The sequence below is a fragment of the Lissotriton helveticus genome, chromosome 6 (assembly GCF_964261635.1).
Source record: "Lissotriton helveticus chromosome 6, aLisHel1.1, whole genome shotgun sequence".
Classification (NCBI taxonomy): domain Eukaryota; kingdom Metazoa; phylum Chordata; class Amphibia; order Caudata; family Salamandridae; genus Lissotriton; species Lissotriton helveticus.
Window position 1 is genome coordinate 585,148,465 of NC_136067.1, and position 19,291 is coordinate 585,167,755.

Below are 19,291 nucleotides of genomic sequence, written 5' to 3' on the forward strand. Positions count from 1 at the left end.
ACCACCCATAAGGGAGGACCCATACATTTCATTCTTTTTGCTGTTTGAAATGTTGGGAAAGGGTGTGCTTTAAATTCCACAATTTATTTTCATAAACCAGCTCACCTCAAAGTTTGGCACAGCTCTTCTCCCAAAATTAATACAATCTTCTGTGTTCTCCGAGAAGCCACTTGACGGTAGAAACGTTTTAAAGAAAATATCTGAAGACCATGGAATTTACAAAGGCTTTCAAGCCTCCGCCTGGTGATCTGCCACAGAGGAGATTTCAAGGAGTGGAATTGTCTTATGTATATCATATTACTCACGATTTGCCAATTTTGCATGTGTTCTGTACAGAGCGCACATTCATGCTTGCTTAAATGGAACTGTAAAGTACTTTTACGCTTCTCTAAAACTCGTGCTTCTAGGCCCCTTACACATTTTTGGGTCTGTTGTTCCTTACAGTCTCACATAACACATGCATTTACTCCTGCCTTTAACATGAGCACCTTTTGGAATGTAATCTGGTGAAAAGCTGAAAACAGTGGTATGTGACTACATATTCGTACCACGTATCTACAGGTGTTCGACCCAATAACACCCATACCCTGAGCCTATGCGGAGATTTATCCCCACGTAAAATCCCCCAATGCTGAAGGCGTATTACACCTACTAGTACTGCAGTGTGAGTGTTTATTTACGCTTCCTGAATGCCAGTTATAAGGTATACGTACGTGTGCAAAACATTGCGATTAGTGCCCAGTCTAGTACAATTCCCTCGTTGCAACGTGCCCCGCTAAAGTTGTTTCTGCGCACAGTAGATGTATTTGCGCAAATAAGGACACTCCACACAACTCTGCTATATAGCATAAAAGGTCACTTTTATTATTAGGACAGCCAAAGACAGACTCCGAACATTACCTTATTAAACAAACACCTTATATAATTTTTCCCAAACCTTTTCCCCAATTGGTTTTTACATCACCATTCCCCAAATGATTTTATTATTTGCCAAGAAAGCAAAAACTGTTTAAATACCAATCCAATGTTTTTCCTTCCAACTTTTCTTTTCCCTTTCCACCTACCCTCCCCACGCCCCAGAGAGAAAGGATAAGTCCGCTCTAGACTATCCTAACACCTAAGAACACGCCACCCAGGAAAACCCCCAGTGTTTTCCTGCCCCACCCAACCTCGATCATAGCAAGAAAAGTTTTAAACTTCCTTATGTGAACACCATAGATCAACACACAACAATTTAGCCAATGCATCCCGCAGTTCCATAAGATAGTACGCTTGCCCCATCTGCGACAAATGCACACTGAATAAGTGAAGCATTTCGCTTGAAAAATGCTCATGCGCCAGAACAGTTATGCCCATTGCTGTGCAGAAAATTTTCATTGCTCTGTTCAACTTGCGGCGGGCTTTTTCCACTGCCGAATGTACTCGGGCCCCTCTCCATTGGTGTCTATAAACAAATTCTGTCCAAACAACCCTTGTTCCCACCCAATTATGTTTAAGCACCGCTAGATCCAGCTTCATTTGCTTTATCAGGGTTAGGCCTGATAAATCCACCAAATCGTTTTCTCCCAGGTGTATTACTAGCAGATCTGGATTTCTCCATGCAGCAGCCAATTTGGACAGCAAGGGATATAGGTCATTCCATTTCATGCCCCCCACCCCTTTCCACAACACCTCATGTTCTTTTCCATACAAACCCAAGCCCCGTCCACAGATTTGCTGTTCGGCAAAAACTGATGACCATTTAACTAGCGAATGTCCCACAATCCAAGTCCTCTTTTTCCGAGGGAAATCCAACACTCGACCTGTGATACAAAAAACCAACATTAACTAGTATACAACAGGGAGGGGCGAATGCATTTCACAGCCGCACATATCTGTAACAACAGTTAGATTTCCATCGTCCAATGCGCTGTATCTCCTCTTTCCCCCAACCCAATCTGGCAGCCTCCGTAGCGGCACCTATTCTAAAAGAATGGGTTCCGAATCATTTTGGATTTCCCCCCAGCAATGAAAGACTTTCCCTCAGTACAGACAAAAACTGGAATCAAGTCAACTGGCCTCCTTGAGTATGACAAAAAATTCTTCCAGCACGAAAAACTTTTGACTTTAAAAATGACCCCCACTCCTCCAATGGACAACAATCCACCACCCCACTCCCTCCCAATTTTATCCAAGTCCCAACCCCTGTTTGGTCTGTCTTTGACTGTCTCAGCCTGATCTGTAACACGTTCCCATCCAAGATGTTGATATCTGATGTCTGGATCCCAGACTGGTGCCTTAAACCTAATAGTTCCGAAATGCGGAAAGCACCAAAGAAAAGCCAGACCATGCATAACCTGAACCTAACTAATTCCCATTCGTTATAACAACAATTAGGCAGGACTCTCAAAATCCGCCTCAACAAGTGAAATGTAATAGGTTTTCTCAAAGATTTAACATGAACTTTGCTTCTCCCAAAACCCTTCAGCATCCTCCGCAACACAAACCCAACCTGTACAGCCTTACCCAACAATAACTGGCTATAAAATGAAATGCCTGCAAGTTTGCCTGAAATCGTTGTATGCGACAAACCTTTGTCCATCAAATGTAATGCGAAATCTAACATAAACTGTTCATTTCCTACTGCCGTGCCATCCTGATCATGTGCCGAAGCATAAATTAAAAATTCCGACTAGGCTTGTTGGTAGCTCCTTCTCGTGGACTTAGCTATGGAATGTTCCACCAGATCCGCAATCCTCACTCCCCCAGGTCCCAAATGGTCGAAGGGATCACCGTCTTGTGTCTGTCCGCTCTCGGCGCCAACTCCCCAAACTTCTGCCAATTGCAACGAGACAGAGCATCGGCGATTGAGTTGTTCACCCCAGGAATATGTTTGGCCTTAAAGACAATGTTCAGCTTAAGGATTTGCAACATAAATGCACGTAACAAGTGCAGAACCCTCACATCTCTCGCCCGCTGCCCATTAACCAGACTTACCACTGCCATATTGTCGATGTGGAAAAGTACACAGCGATCCCTGAACTCCTCTCCCCACACCTGCAATGCTACCAAAAGCGGGAAAAATTCCAGGAAGGCGATACTATGTCCTTGTTCGAACCAACGCTCCTGCCAACTCTCGGCGCACCAGCGCCCTTCCCAGAATAACCCAAAACCTTGGGCTCCCGAAGCATCCGAGAAAATCTGGACCTGCCACACCTTGTCTTCCTCCACAAAGTTGATTGACACACCATTGAATTCATCCAAAAACCTCAACCAAATGACCAAATCCTCTTTCACTTTGTTCGTCAGTCTTATATGGTGATGCGGCAAGGAAGCCCCCGACATCGCAAAACCGAGACGTCTGCAGAAGGTTCTGCCCGCTCTCACCACTCTGCAGGCAAAATTAATCGCATGCGTGCTAGCGGTTTTCCCGCTGCGTGCTGCGTTTTTCGAAAAGCCGCGTTACATGATGAGCTCAGCTCGTCATGAGCGTGTGAGCGGCGTCACTCATGACGAGCTGAGCTCGTCATGAGCGCGGAAGGGGTTAAGATACCCCAACAGATGCTGAACCTGTCGGAGTTGCAACCTCTTTTCACCAAGCACTTCCTGCAAAAAGGGCCTAATCTCTTGCACCTTAGCCAAGGGCAAACGAGCTACCATTGCTGCAGTATAGATCTCTATGCCTAGGAAGACTAACTTCGTCGTCGGACCTTCTGTTTTTTCTGCAGCCAATGGCACTCCAAATTCACCTGCCATCTCCTGAAAACAAGCCAACACTTTGTTGCATTGTTCGCTTCCTGCCTGTCCAATAAACAAAAAGTCATCCAAGTAGTGACAAACTGCTGCATGCCCAGATTTCTGTATTACACACCATTCCAAAAACTTGCTAAAAGTCTCAAAAAGAGAACACGAAATAGAACATCCCATGGGCAACACACGATGTACATAGAATGCTTCTTCAAAATACATCCCCAATAATTCAAAATCCATGGGGTGGATAGGCAACAACCGAAAGGCCGCCTGAAAATCACATTTGGCAAGTTGCGCCCCCACTCCAGCCAGGCGAACCAGCCGCAAAGCATCGTCAACTGAGGCATATGACACCGCCGTGTCATCCGCCGAGATGAAGTAATTTACTGACTGACCCTCCGGCCAGGACAGATGGTGAATAAGCCGGAACTCACCTTAGGCTTTCTTTGGAATAACCCCCAAAGGCGAGACCATCAAATTAGGCAGGGGACAATGAGAAAAAGGACCCACTATTCTGCCCAGTTCCAATTCTTTATCCAGTTTAGCTCGGACCACGTGAGGTAATTCCTTTGCTGATTGTAAGTCTTCAGCCCAACGCCGTACACGAGGACCTTGGTACCCAATTCGAAAACCTAACCGAAAACCCCAGAGCAATTTAACCGCTGCTGCATTATCCGTGTAGGCCTCCAGACAGTGCAGCATAGCTCGAAGTCTAATTGGGGTAGGAGCCTTTTGGTATAAGAGGTGGAAGGGTCCCTCGTCCTCTCTGCCCCCTCCCGTGGTCCCCTTGGTGTTGATTGGGAAAACACTGGAAAATGGCGTGTCTACCCCCGCACTGAGCACACTCCTGTTTGAATGAGCAAAATTGTCGCACACATGATCCCCGATTGAAGCCCCAACACGCTCCCGTGGCAGGCAACTGTCCCCTTCCCAAACCACCCGCCCCCAGTGGAGCGGGACGCTGAAGAAAGGGCCGATATGTTATGGGGAGGCCACTGGCCGTATGGATAGTGTTTGATGTCTGATGCCCTGACATCCATTGGAGCCACAACTCCTGGTCCACCTCCCCCCATGGTTTGTCGTTAAACAGACTCACTCTGGCCCTAAACTCTTCGTCGTAATTCAACCAGGCATAGCCTCCCGCCTGCAAATATGCCCTCCTGATGATGTCTATGTACTTGAACAATGCCACCGCCCTCTCTGGATACCGCTCACAATAAACACTTGCATAGATTATGAAAGCAGCCGTCCAGTTTTCTATTGTTTTAGGCACTTTTGGGCGGCGGGACAACTCCAGCTCTTCCTCCTTCGATCCCTCTCTAGCCTGCAGATCTCTATGTAAGAGCCGGAAAATATCAACATAGTCATGACTCCAAATTCTTTGTCTCGTCCGCTGCGATAAGTGCATGCCTAAAGGCATGGCCACACCCATATAAGGTGATTTGGTACGACCACACCCCTGACTCTCACTCTGCAAAGAACTACTTAAAGACGAAACAGGGCTTACCCCCCCACCCCCTTCCCTCTGACCCCCAGAACCCAAAATTGACTGCAGTGCACCCTGTGGCACCGTGCACAAATCTCCTTGAACTTTTGCAATCCCCTCAGTACCACCCTCCCCAGGACCCACACGTGGGCCGCTCACCAAAGGCCGTGTCCAAGCAGCCCATCAGTCTTCCTTACCTGATGACAGCTGTGTAGCCCTTTGCTGAAAGTCTTTGAGACCATCACGTTGATGATGTCCGCCACGCCTTCCCCGAGCTGCAGAGAAAACCACTCCAGTTCTCTGAAACACACTAGCAGATGTGAGATGACCCCCCCCCCTCACCCCAAACTCCTGACCGCCCAAACCAGGAGCCGCCTCCCTTGACACCAACTCCCTTGGATTCTCCAGATTTTCTTTGTCAAAATCATCATATTCACCACCATAAACATCATGAAATTCATTATCCACAAAACTCGTGCTCGGCATGGAGCCATTTCCAATGTCACCATCATAACTTACCCGGACACAGGCCTCTGTTGCGAGCACCCGGCCGATGACCCAAAATCCGCACCAGATTCACTTCGGGTATATTTTGATGCCCCCAAAGCCTCACTTTTCTTCGCTATAATAGGAATAGAACTCTGAGCCAAAGATCTGCACCCAGAGCCCGTTACCAAGTTCCCGCCGCTCCAGCGAGGAACCGCTCTTAACTTACCTTTTACCTGATCCACGTGTACTCCAGATAACCCCTTCTTGGGCACATCAGCGTGGCTCACCCATACCCACTGCCCTTGCTGTGGACCCATATCTGAATCAAACTCCACACGTGGGTGGCGCGGAGGTGGCCTGGACTCCGGGAAAACCACTACTACCTCACTGTTCCTGTTATCAACCCCACTCGCACTCTGGTCTCCTGCCCAATAAGAACTTGCCCCACCCTGCCTGCCCAACAAACCCCCCTCAACAGGCTGGAAGTCATATGTACATCCAACAGTATTGTCTTCCTCATGTAGGGACTCTGTGCCCCCGGTTGCCTTCGGGGGCCCTCTAGGCTGAGGCAGCAAAACCTCTTGAAAGTCTGAAAATACTTGATGAATGCTGTGGTCAGTCGGCGCAGGCTCTCCACTCGTAGCACCTCCAGTCCCCACAGATTCCAACTGACAAAATTCTTCCTCCTCACTGTCGCTGGAGTAATCCACTAATGTATTCGCCTGACCCTTAAAACACACCTCTGGCGCTATGTCAACTCTGTTGCTAGCATTGCCCACAGCATAACTCACTGGGGGTATTCCTCCTGAAAATGCAGCTTCCTCCTGACGAATTAAATCTTTTGGCGCCTGTGCCACACTTCTGTCTCCTGCGCCAAGCTCGCTGAACATAGCCTCCTCACTCAGCTCCACTTGTTGCAGTCTATTCACCAAGGCAATGCTGACCCTTCTGCTGCGCTTCCCTGCCCTCTTCCTTGCCTGGGGCTCTAAAACAAACTGGCCTCCCCTCAAAACACTTGGGGCCGAAGCTGAGCGCAGCGGGGCTTTCTTTCCTCGTGCGCTCCTGCCTGAGGAGCGCGCTCGACGTGGCCGTAAAGATGACACCGTGGCCTCAAAAGCAGTCTCAGCAGAGCAGCCCGCCACAGACCTATATGCCGCAACAGCGCGACTCACCCCTTCTGCCGCCAAGCGCCTCGGACGCTTTACCTCCACAGCGTCTTCCAAGGCGGCACCTGGGCGCAATAAATCCGTGCGCCCGACCGCCACCAATGCTCGTACCGCCTCCCTGGCGATGTCGTCGACTGACATGGCGTCCCCGCTCCTCCGCTGATACTTCAAAATACCGGGACAGCACGACAATTTATAAAGCTGACAGGAATTTCCTCAGCTGACCTACAAAAACACGACGCCACCGCTCCCTCACTCCTGTCGAGTGACGTCGCCCTCCCGCCCCGCGCATGAAACAGCCCCTCCCCTTTTCCCCAAATAGACAATCGCGACGTGTGGGATATCCCACTGCGCGAAACATCCCAGGGGGACACCGGCTCATGCCAAGTCCCCCCGGGTTTTACCGCTCCCCGCGTGACTGTCGCTGTTAGGCACCGAGGCCCGTTCATCATTCGGAGCAGCCATAAACGAAGAAACAGGTTTTGGATTATTACACATCTATGACAACTGCACGTCTTTAGCTGACACAGTCATGCTCGCTCTTTAAATTGTGAACTTTTCCTTCTGAACACGCTCGGGGGCCGAGATGCATTCCTACAGCCTCTGCAAATTTTAAGAGCAGGGAACCCCGTGCAGCAAAGCCGAATTCATTTCAGCTTTTTAAATGGAATACTATGCATTAAAATGTAGTCTCTTGGTCACCATATTAGTAATTCACGGCAGGCTTCACACTGGAATACTGTTGGATGAAATTGTGAAGAAGCGAGACGACCTAAGCTTTCTGACACAAAAATAATTACCCGAGGCGTGTAATGGCCACTGCACGTGTGGAATTATGCAAATATTGTGTACTTAAAAGGAAGGCAGCTACGAATAACAGTGACCTGAATCCAAGTTGCTGCTCATTATACTCCAGACAGCCGAGGCAATTAATTCCCTTTGTGGTTTGGGTCACATTATAAGTATCTCAGCCCTTGTGTGAAATACTACTTTTGATACAACTTGCACACCCCTCACAACCTGTTATGTTGCTGGAGAGCATCTTCGTTTTTAATGTCAACCTGAACTGTAACATTTCTAGAAATAGCCAAAACCAAGCCCTGAACATGTAATTCATTCCTCGAGCGCTGCACTTTTTGTTTCATGTCCTTGAGCTTGTGTTTCAGATTGTGAGTTAACAAGGCTGTACCACTAGATGCTGACAGCACCTGGTGTTGCTATGGTTTCTTTCCCAGTTTATATTTTTCGTAATTAGCGACAGGTGCCTGAAAGTTTTTAACCTGTTTCACTTAATATTTTATATTCTGAAGTTTCTAGCAATTGAAGGTTCAAAACCGGTTAGTGTGTTTCTGAGGGATGAAAAGTACCAGAGTTCATAGCATGAATAACATTCCTATTTATTTTTTAAATATTTAATAGAAGACCGCCCTAAAAGCGTTTGCTTTACCATCGAAGGCCACATTTGCACCAACATTATGTACCTTGATTGTTTGAACAGGATGAAAAATAAGGGTCACATTAAACAGGAAGGTGGACAAAACTGTAAGGTTCTCACGAGAATATTTGTAGACATTTTAGAAGCAAAATTGGGATTGACCATACAGTTCAGTGGGTTCTTAATGGTTTTAAAATCTTTAAAACGTGTGTAAGATCATATGATGAACTCACATCACATAGTGCAATGAACAATAATGATTTCATTTTCATTTTTATTAATGTGTGGAAATATTACGAGTGGTGTTGCAGCCTCTGAATACCCTGAGACATGAATGTTCAGCTTCAGATGTGATCATACAAGATAATTCTTTGCTATGTTCAGGAAACTATTCCAGTTTTTATAAGGCCTATGGGGGATATTGCACATAATAATTAATATAAAAAACAATTTGCCCTTCAGCAGCGGGAGGGCACTCAACGGCGCTCTCTGTCAGTGTCAGCCTCGCTGCAGCTCGCCTCTCTGTGCCCCTTAAATTCATGAGTAAAGCCGACGCGTTTCGAGGCATTGCGCCTCTTCTTCTTAGGCAGACTTCAGAAACACTGTGGGCTCACCATTTTTTACTTTATTTTATATCATCGCATTCAATAGTGGGCGTGGTAACATTGAGCCCAATGGTATGCTGAGCACCATTTTCTCTCACGGAAGAAAAGGCTGTGGAGTGGAACTTTCTCCAAACCACGAGGCACGACGCTCCCATGCACAAAAGAAGCCTGCATCTCTGTATCCCGTCCTACTAAGGAACAAACGGACTGAATTTGACTTTTGAAACTTTGTACCCACTAAAGGTCAGTTACTAGTACTCACCATTTGGACTATAAGTCCCAGCATACCATTGGGCTCAATGTTGCCACGCCCACTAATGAATGCGATGATATAAAATAAAGTAAAAAATGGTGAGCCCACAGTGTTTCTGAAGTCTGCCTAAGAAGAAGAGGCGCAATGCCTCGAAACGCGTCGGCTTTACTCATGAATTTAAGGGGCACAGAGAGGCGAGCTGCAGCGAGGCTGACACTGACAGAGAGCGCCGTTGAGTGCCCTCCCGCTGCTGAAGGGCAATTTGTTTTTCAATAATAATTAATATATATTAAATTAATTAATTATTGTTTTCCTTTCCAGACTACAAAGAAAGAAGAACAACAACTAGATTTTAAAGCTAGCCCAAAGAAAGCCGTGGAACCAACGGTCGACCTTTTAGGACTTGGTAAGACACAAGTAAATTAAATGCTCTCAGTGGCGTCCTCAAACCTGAATACTCGAACACATGTGTGGAAGTGAGCATAATGGGTTTATTTTATAATATTCCATCAGATGCTGTTGACTGAGCTTACAATACCATGATTAAAATAGACCAACCTAAGGAATAAAGGCCGCCTCTAACAAGGATCAGAATCTGTCAGTAGCCCTGTCTTAACCAAAGTACGACTAATGAACCCCTTGGCAAGGAGAGGCGGCCAGAGTGACCTTTAACGCCTTTGTAAATTGTAACATTTCAGAATTTAAATATAAATGTTTCTTCTGCCTTGTTATGGGTTTCACAATGAGTTGAATAGTGCGTCTTTATTCTACAGACCGTATGTATTGGTGACATGGGCGTGGGAAGGTACCATTTTTCTCTAATTTAATTAAGCCATTTTCTTTGCTACACACTAGTATTTAAGATTCGTGTTAGTGCCATTGAAAATGGGCTCATTTCATTCTAATGTGATATTTCATAATGTGCAAAATGACTTTTGATAGCATGTTATGTATTTATTTCCGTTTTGAGTCAGACTGCTGTGCAATATGCAGGGCTGTATATAGACCTCAAGGTAATAGAACATTTCTTATATCAAATTTTAAGATCTAGGATGTGTAAAGCTAGAGTACAAGTGGGTGGTCTGGTGAATCAGGTGCGAACATTAAATGTTGGATATTCCTAGGCATGAAGGCTGACTTGCTGGAAAATTGTATCCCTATCTCAAAACATGGGATAGATGCTCTTGCTCCTGGAGGAATTGCATGGCATGTGTCTAAGCACTTTCACATTCCAGTGTTAACCCTTGACTGAAGTGCCAACTATATAGTTTTGGGTTTGGGCTTATCTACATGTGTGTACACCATGAAAAATCCAGTGTTTCTGGAGTGGCTGTCAAGTAACAAGCATTGGCAAAGCCAATAGGTATCTCCCTTGTGACCTACTGACTTTGCAATGGTTTTGAGCCACACTGTGCAGCATCAGTGAAGCTTTGCAGCTTGGCTGAAGTTTGAAAACAAAAAAGGAGAATCCTTTAACATGGCTGCCTACATTATTTTATAGGCATGTGCACCGCAAATTATTGGGCCCAAAATCATTTTTTTTCAAGCAGGGGAGTGGAAGCAACGTACGGGGGAGGATAATTGCTAAGCAACATGGGCAGAGGATGAGTGGGCGGAAAGAACATTGGAAAGGTTGGGAGTAACTGAAAAAACACTGATGTGGGTGGGGCGCACAACGAAGCAGTACAGGGAAGGTGACGGAAAATCATCACGGGGAAGGGTGGGGGAATAGTGAAGCAACATGGGAATGGCGAACAGCAAAGTAACACAAGAGGATGTGGGTGAACAGCAAAGCAACACAGGGGAGGGGTAGGGAAATGTCAAAACAACATGGAGTGGAAGTGAATCCATCGAGGGCCTGGAAGGGATGCAAAAGCTACTGTAGGAGGGTGGGAGTAAAGTGAGCCCCAGAGTTGAGGGCAAAGCAACAGGATGGCACAGGTAGTCCTAGCACAGTAGAGAAGCGCACGGGCAAGCACCCGGGGAAGAAAAGGGGGAGAGATGTACATGAGGGAGATGGCTTAAAGCACGCACGCTCTAATGATGTTGTTCATACAAAAGAAGAATGTATTGATTGAAAATCAAGCAATGAAAGCAGCGATGACAGACAGTCAAAGAGATTGTAAAGAGGCAGGGCTCTATGAGAGGGACAAACGCAAGGTTGACAAGCTGGAATACAAATAAGCAGGCAAATAAGAGTGACTAAGACAACTAAACAGTGGTAAACAATGGGCTGGCTACAAGAACCTCTATGTTCTTGGTAAGCCACAATATGCCTTGCAACAGATAGTGCATGTGCTGTCTAATAGACACAACCCTTCCCCATTTTCTACCACATTTACAATTATAAAACTTTTACTGCAGTAAAGGTGGTTCAAGGTAGCTTCTGTGTGAGATTTGACCTATTTGGACTTACCCTTTTGCCTCTTCATGGCCACATGATCTGGTAATAATTGCCTTGTCTACTGTGAAGTGTAATTCCGGGAGACTCCTTACAATTTTTCACCCCGTTTGGAAGCTCCATTTAATTCGTGATATGAATCTCTCTCTGTTATGGTTTATAAACTCTTTAAACCTGTGGCCACCAGTCATAAGGAAAAGTTTGCTCAGTACGATATGGTAGGATTAACGAATCGCAACGTATTTCTCCATATGAGTCTTGGTCACATTTATTTAAACGTAAGATTTTTTTATGTCTTGGAAATTTCCTTTTCAATTTGCACTTGTTTTTTCCTAGTCACTTTTCCTGAGGAGGAGAGAACGTTTATAGCCTTTGTCACCACAGTCGCCCTCATCCTGCTTGACCTCTCCGCAGCCTTCGATACAGTCTGTCACAGCACCCTTATACAACGCCTCAACAACATCGGAATTCAAGGAAAAGCACTGGACTGGATCACCTCATTCCTTGCCGGAAGAACTCAGAGAGTCCGCCTCCCACCGTTTAAGTCAGAAGCCACCGAAGTCATCTGCGGCGTGCCACAAGGATCTTCACTCAGCCCCACCCTCTTCAACGTATACATGAGCCCCCTCGCGACCATCGCACGCCAACACAACCTCAACATCATCTCCTACGCTGATGACACTCAACTGATCCTCTCACTCACCAAAGACCCTAACACCGCCAAAACCAACCTACACGAAGGGATGAAAGAAGTAGCCGAGTGGATGAAGCACAGCCGTCTTAAACTGAACTCCGACAAAACAGAAGTCCTCATCTTAGGTACCTCCCCTTCCGCCTGGGACGACTCCTGGTGGCCAGCGGCCCTAGGAAAAGCACCCATCCCAACGGACCATGCACGGAACCTGGGCGTCATCCTGGACTCCTCACTCTCGATGACTAGACAAGTCAACGCCGTCTCATCATCTTGCTTCAACATTCTTCGCATGCTCAAAAAAACATTTCGCTGGATCCCCACCGAAACTAGAAAAACGGTCACCCACGCACTGGTTACAAGCCGCCTGGACTACGGAAACACCCTGTACGCCGGTACCACCGCAAAACTTCAGAAAAAACTCCAACGCATCCAAAACGCTTCAGCCAGACTCATACTAGACATCCCGCGTAAAGACCACATTTCCGGTCACCTGAAAGACCTCCACTGGCTCCCTGTCAATAAGAGGATAACGTTCCGCCTCCTCACCCACGCACACAAAGCACTCTACGAACTTGGACCCGAATGCCTCAACACGCGACTATCCTGCTACACCCCCTCCCGCCAACTACGTTCTTCTAACCAAGCCCTCGCTGCTGTTCCACGCATCAACAAAACCACCATGGGGGGAAGATCCTTCTCCTACCTAGCGGCTAAAACCTGGAACTCCCTTCCCACTCACCTCCGCCTTACTCAAAACCACCTAGCCTTCAGAAAGCAGCTTAAAACCTGGATATTCGACAAGTAATTTCCCACCCTTCCACAAGCGCCTTGAGACCCTCTGGGTATGTAGTGCGCTATATAAATTATTTGACTTTGACTTTGGCCCATCCTGAACTTCTGGCAGACATTTTGTTGTGGTCTCCTTTACCATTGTAGGAAGACGACCTAGTGCCAGACATGTTAACTGATGGGCTAGAATGGTTATTTCTCTTCCTGAGGACATATATACTCATTATGTTAGCACTAAAACTTTCCATTCCCATGCCCATACACTAAATATGTTTTTGGACCGCCGTCCTTTTGTCTTTGGCAGGACAAAAAGGCAGTATTTTGTAAAATGTTTCAGGAGGGCAAGCATGACAAAGAAATAGGGATTACCCGACAACATAAGCAAATGCAGCAATATCCTTTTAATAGCAAAAACAACATTATTCTAACTCCAAGCTTTTAAACTCAGTAGGCGAGCTCATTTTGTTTTAAAGAGCTAAATGTATTATTAATGCACTTATGTATCACAGAATAACATTTTCTAATCATCTTTCCTCTGAGGTTTACGGATGAAAATTACAAAGCAATCTTAAAATCCAAGATTGATGCTGAAAAAATCGAGCTTCTCTTTATTGGATGTTTTGATTATTTATAAGGCTACCACAGTACAGGCATACGTGTCTTGTGAAGACATCAATACGGGTAAACAGCCACTACAACGCGGCCGTTTCCACGCTATACTTAACCACGCATGCTTTACAGCGCTAGACAAGACAAAACATTGACTTGTGGGTGGGTTGCTAAAATTATAGATTGGATTTTAATGTGTACCAAGTTAACTCTGAAATATATTATCGAAGTCTCTCGCGATAAAATGCCGTTTTTTTAAGGTTGTTAGTGTGGGGTTTGTGATATTGTGAGGTTGCATGTATGTTTTTAGTTCATCATTAAAATGAAGGTGAAACAGAGGTTGGCAGGCTCGATAACTTTGTTGCTGTGGATTTCTAAGAACAAACGGGAACTTGATTTTAGTATTCATTCAAGTTACATGAACCCCATATTTTTACTCACCCGGAATTGACCTCGAGTGTTGTCGACCTGGAAGCACTGACCTGTCTAATGAGGAGGAAAGAAAATAATCAGTGTCACTGTCTCTACTTGGCAACAAAACCAGTTATCCTGATCCATCTCGGTAGAAAACGTTTTAGAAATAAAAATACAAATTAAATTTGAAATACGGGTAGAGGTGCTGAATTTGCATAACACTATTATAAACCAACTAAAATAGATTCCTTGCAAACACTGTGCCTTTGTACAGGCAGTACTGATGCTCGCCAGGCGGTCTCCTCATATTGCCAAACTAGATGAGAATAACTCTTTAAACTGTACATCGCGCTGTCTTTTAGTTTCAACTTCACATCATTGACACACTTCTATAAAGAACATTATCCTGATCAATATCTGTAGCCATTACTGCGTTATTTGCCAATATTTGTGATAAAAAAGAGAGGATTTTTCAGGATTCTAAAATTATAAGTAGCATACTGCGGACATCTATGGAAATGACACCTAATTACCTTCGACCTGATACTATTACAGGAAAATGACATTGCATGATCAACAATAGGACAGTAACTGAACAGAAAGAAGCATCATGTGACCTAGGTAAGATTGCAGGAGCAGACACATTACTTTATTCTAACTCATACTACTAGTTTCACACCAGTTTCTCAAGTTTTCCCTGGCCATGCATGTTGCATTTCCACACTAGGTATTTGAACTCTGGGATTTGTGGACCTGTTTATTGCATTGCAAAATCTGGGCAATAAGTCAAGCGAAAAGATGGAATGTATGTTTACTGAGTACTCACATAGGATCCCGGGAAACCTGAGATCTCTGCTCACACTAAAACTAAGATGATGCTCCTCGAGGAGTCAGGAAGTCACTTCACATGGAACTGGCTCAAGGAGGTTCTCCTCTTTGTACAGGGCACAGGGGAGAATAGAGTGAGAAGAGAGGGAGCACTTTTCTGCACACGGGTTTTCAGGTTCTGCAGAGCGTTGCAAGAAGAAAGATTATAGAAAATGGAAGTGCAGGGAGTACACAAATGTGCAGCGCAACACAGGCTCTTACCCCTATTGCTGAGACTGATCAGCTAGCAGAGCTCCAGCCTCCCCTTGGCTCTCACTATGCACGGTTCTAGTGCTTGATGTTGTACTAGAATTTTATGTGGATCTTGATGTGCTGAATCATGGTGTGCGTTGCAAACTATAACTGGTGAATTTCAGGATTGTTAGGGGTTTGAATTTGCTGAAGCATAAATACACTTTAAACATGTTTGTTCACACACATACTTTACAAATATTCCCCACTCCTCAATTTCCAAGAAAAAGAGACACTTGAGGGCGTTAATCCAATAACAATGGCTTATTCCAGCAGCACTAGAAGTATGACGCGTTCCGGTACAGAAACATGAGTGCCTTTTCTTCTGGAAAAGTGAGGAGCGGGGAGTATTTATGGGGGCACTGCGGCTAAGCACCCATTCGAAGCACCGCCAGCCATCTGGCTACGGACTGAAAACTGCTGCTTCTTTCTTTGGATGAAATATATATATATATATTTGTGTGTGTTTATATGCTCTTATTAAACTGTGGCGGGCTAAACAAAAAAAATAACCTGAAATTCAGCAGTTAGTTTACTGATGTAACTAACTTGCACCCTGTCCATGCATTACTTATGACCTCACACGTTACATCACTTATAACATGTTCTGTGACGTCATTGATAACATCACCCATGACATCTGAAATGACATCATTGATGACATCACTGTGCATGGTGAGAGTGCAAGTTCAGAAACAGTTCTGAAGTAGTCTTCAGAAAAACTCTTAAAACATGGATATATGGACTAACTGATGCCTTCTGCAAAAACCTAATCTGAACATATATACCTAATCCTATCTTCAGCGAGGTCTCTGTTACCCCTGCCTAGCCTTTCTAAGTGCCAAGATGCTCCCTGCAGTGAAGGTTGCGCTATACAAGAAACCCCTTACATTACATTACATTACATTACATTACATTACAAGTTACGGTGACATCAGTAAACTATAGCTGTTGAAGTTCACTGGTTGTTTGAGTTTAAAATGTTTTTATTGATGTTTTCTCCTAACTATAACATCCCTTTAACCATTGTTTTTTTAGTGAGAAAAATATACATTTGTGTATATATGTGTGTGTGTGTGTGTGTGTGTGTGTGTGTGTGTGTGTATTTATATATATATATATATATATATATATATATATATATATATATATTCACAGAAAAAACCATAGGTTATAGACCATATATAGTTAGGAATTAGCATTTACAAAACCTTGAAAATTCACTGAAAAAACCATAGGTTATAGACCATATATAGTTAGGAATTAGCATTTAGAAAACCTTATTTTACTCACACAAAACCATTGAAATTCCATTTATAGTTAGTTGCACTAACTATATATCGCGCACCCGCAATCCACTGCTGATGATGTCACATATTACATCATTCATGACATGGTCAGTGACATCACTGATGACATCACTGATGACATCTCAAATGACATCACTGATGACATCATCTAGTGTCTGTGTGTTTTTGTAAAGTTTAAATACGTTTTACATATTGAAGAATGACTGGATGTATGGAAGACTGAGTGTGTGTGTGGCTGGCTGGGAGGTGTGTGACTCTGTGCATATCAATGTGTACTTGTATCAGTGATTGTATAAGAGAGTAAGTATGTGTTAGTATATGTGTGAAAAGTATGGTGTTCTGTGTTTAACTATAGATGAGGAAATCGAAGTGTGATTGATTCTTCACAGGACTGACTAGGTGTATGAGTGCATATGATAGTGTTCTAATAATAAGTGACTGTATGTATGAGTAATTGTATGGGTGAATGAGTGAATGTGTGTGTAGACGTACGAATCAGTGAGTGTGTATGTAGTAACTGGTATTGGTGTGTCATGATGTCATCAGTGATGTCATTTGAGATGTCATCAGTGATGTCATTTCAGATGTCATTAGTGATGTCATCAGTGATGTCACTGAAGTATGGTGTTCTGTGTTTAACTGTATAGATGAAGAAATGGAAGTGTGATTGATTCTTTACAGGACTGGCTTGGTGTGTGAGTAACTCCATGGATGAGTGGCAGTGTGTGACTGTCTGCATAGGTGTATGAGTGCATATGATAGTGTTGTAATAATAAGTGACTGTATGTATGAGTGATTGTATGGGTGAATGAGTGAATGTGTGTGTAGACGTAGGAATCAGTGAGTGCTTATGTAGTAACTGGTATTGGTGTGTCATGATGTCATCAGTGATGTCATTTGAGATGTCATCAGTGATGTCATCAGTGATGTCATTTGAGATGTCATCAGTGATGTCATCAGTGATGTCACTGACCATGTCATGAATGATGTAATATGTGACATCATCAGCAGTGGATTGCGGGTGCGCGATATATAGTTAGTGCAACTAACTATATATGGAATTTCAATGGTTTTGTGTGAGTAAAATAAGGTTTTCTAAATGCTAATTCCTAACTATATATGGTCTATAACCTATGGTTTTTTCAGTGAATTTTCAAGGTTTTGTAAATGCTAATTCCTAACTATATATGGTCTATAACCTATGGTTTTTTCTGTGAATTTCATTGGTTTTTTAACAGCTAATATCTGTAGCTGTAAAATGTATTCTTCTTTAAATCCAAAAATATATTTTATATGTTTATGAATAATTTTTTTTTTAAATATTTTTTTTTCTTCGTTCCCGCTTCGCGAATCGGGAAGCTTCCCGTTAGCTGACCTTGATGCCGCGAAATAGACCGCGAGCCGGTAAACGTTTCTTTACCGCAAGTGCCGCGTTAGAAAACAACATCGTGACGCCTCCCGTCCGCATGATGTTTCACGTTGTCGCGTGATACGTCATATGACGTACAACGTTAGCGAACTGGTACGCGAAGCGAGTCGCAAAGCGCAGGTTTCTGGAAGCAAACCGGGAGGCCCTGCAAAGCGCTTAACGTAAACACAGCAAGTCATGTGACTTGGTAATAACACTTTTCATTGGTTCATTTCACTTTTGGTTTCCTAATGATGTAAGACTAGGTCATATAATCTAAAATGAACACTTTTGATTGGTTGAGAACTCTTGTTTTTCCCAAATGATGAAAATCCCTCCTTCTTTCCTCACTCTGACTTTCATCATTGTGAGAGAAAGACCCTTTGTGATCACTGAGCAATGGCTTCTTTAGTAGCTTCAGCTGGTGCTTCCCCACCACCTCCACCACATCCAAGGAAGAGTGGACCACCTGCTCAAGTTATAATTCAACAAGGAGAGGAAGAAGAGGAACAGGAGGACGAGCACGAAGAGAGGCAGTTTTTGCCTGAGCAGCCCAGGACGTCTCACCGGAAAGAAAACTTCATTTGGCAATTTTTTAAAATTCCCAAAGGTCAGAAAAAAGTAAATGCAAGATACGTAACTTGCCTTATATGTCAAGATAGACTGTCCAGAGGGACCGACAAAAAATACAGTTTCGGAAACTACACAATGCATCGCCATATGACTAGGTGGCATCCTAACAACTACAGTGCTGCACAGTTTCGGAACGACCTAGATAATCTCCCTATTATGGCCAGAAGATCTGTTGTACTGGAAGTAACGGGACCAGAGGGCAGGGAGATGGTGCCAAATATACAAATGAGATTTGGTGATGTAAAACACATCTGCGTATTTTGCGATGGATTCATTTCCTACGGAGAAAAAAGCATCACTCTGATCAACAGAGCTATTGACTATCATATGCAAGTTTGTACGAAACGCCCAAAATAATAAATACTTCTTTTTTTTGTTTTGTTGCTCCTGTTGAGCCCTTTACAATGAATCGTTTTCATTGCCCCCTCCAAGAAAAACCCAAAAAAATATAAAACTGTTCAGAAAAATTCAAAAAAAGTAAAAAAATGTTCTGAAAAATAAAAAAAAAAGTTCTTTTCAGAACTACCTCCCCGTTATTAAAAAATTGGTACAATATTTGGAACTGTGCCAACCTCTATTTCTCTTAGTTCGCTTCCCAGTTCGCTCCCCGGTACGCGAACCGGAAGCGAACCAAAAACAGTAAGTATAAGGGAAGGAAACAGACACTTATGTTAAAAGAAAGACAGCTATAGGGGAGTAAACTAGAGATACTATTACCCGTAATCCACTGCTGATGATGTCACATATTACA

The 19,291-nt window shown here is 44.1% G+C and overlaps 1 protein-coding gene across 2 annotated transcripts in view; it reads left to right on the forward strand.

Annotated features, from left to right (window-relative positions):
* SMAP1 (small ArfGAP 1) overlaps positions 1 to 19,291 on the forward strand; it is an 870,387-nt gene that overhangs the window by 623,891 nt on the left and 227,205 nt on the right. For both annotated transcript variants that reach the window (XM_078648020.1, XM_078648021.1), the window contains one exon: positions 9,485 to 9,569. In XM_078648020.1, coding sequence (XP_078504146.1) covers positions 9,485 to 9,569 — 85 coding nt within the window. The remainder of the gene's footprint in view (positions 1 to 9,484; positions 9,570 to 19,291) is intronic.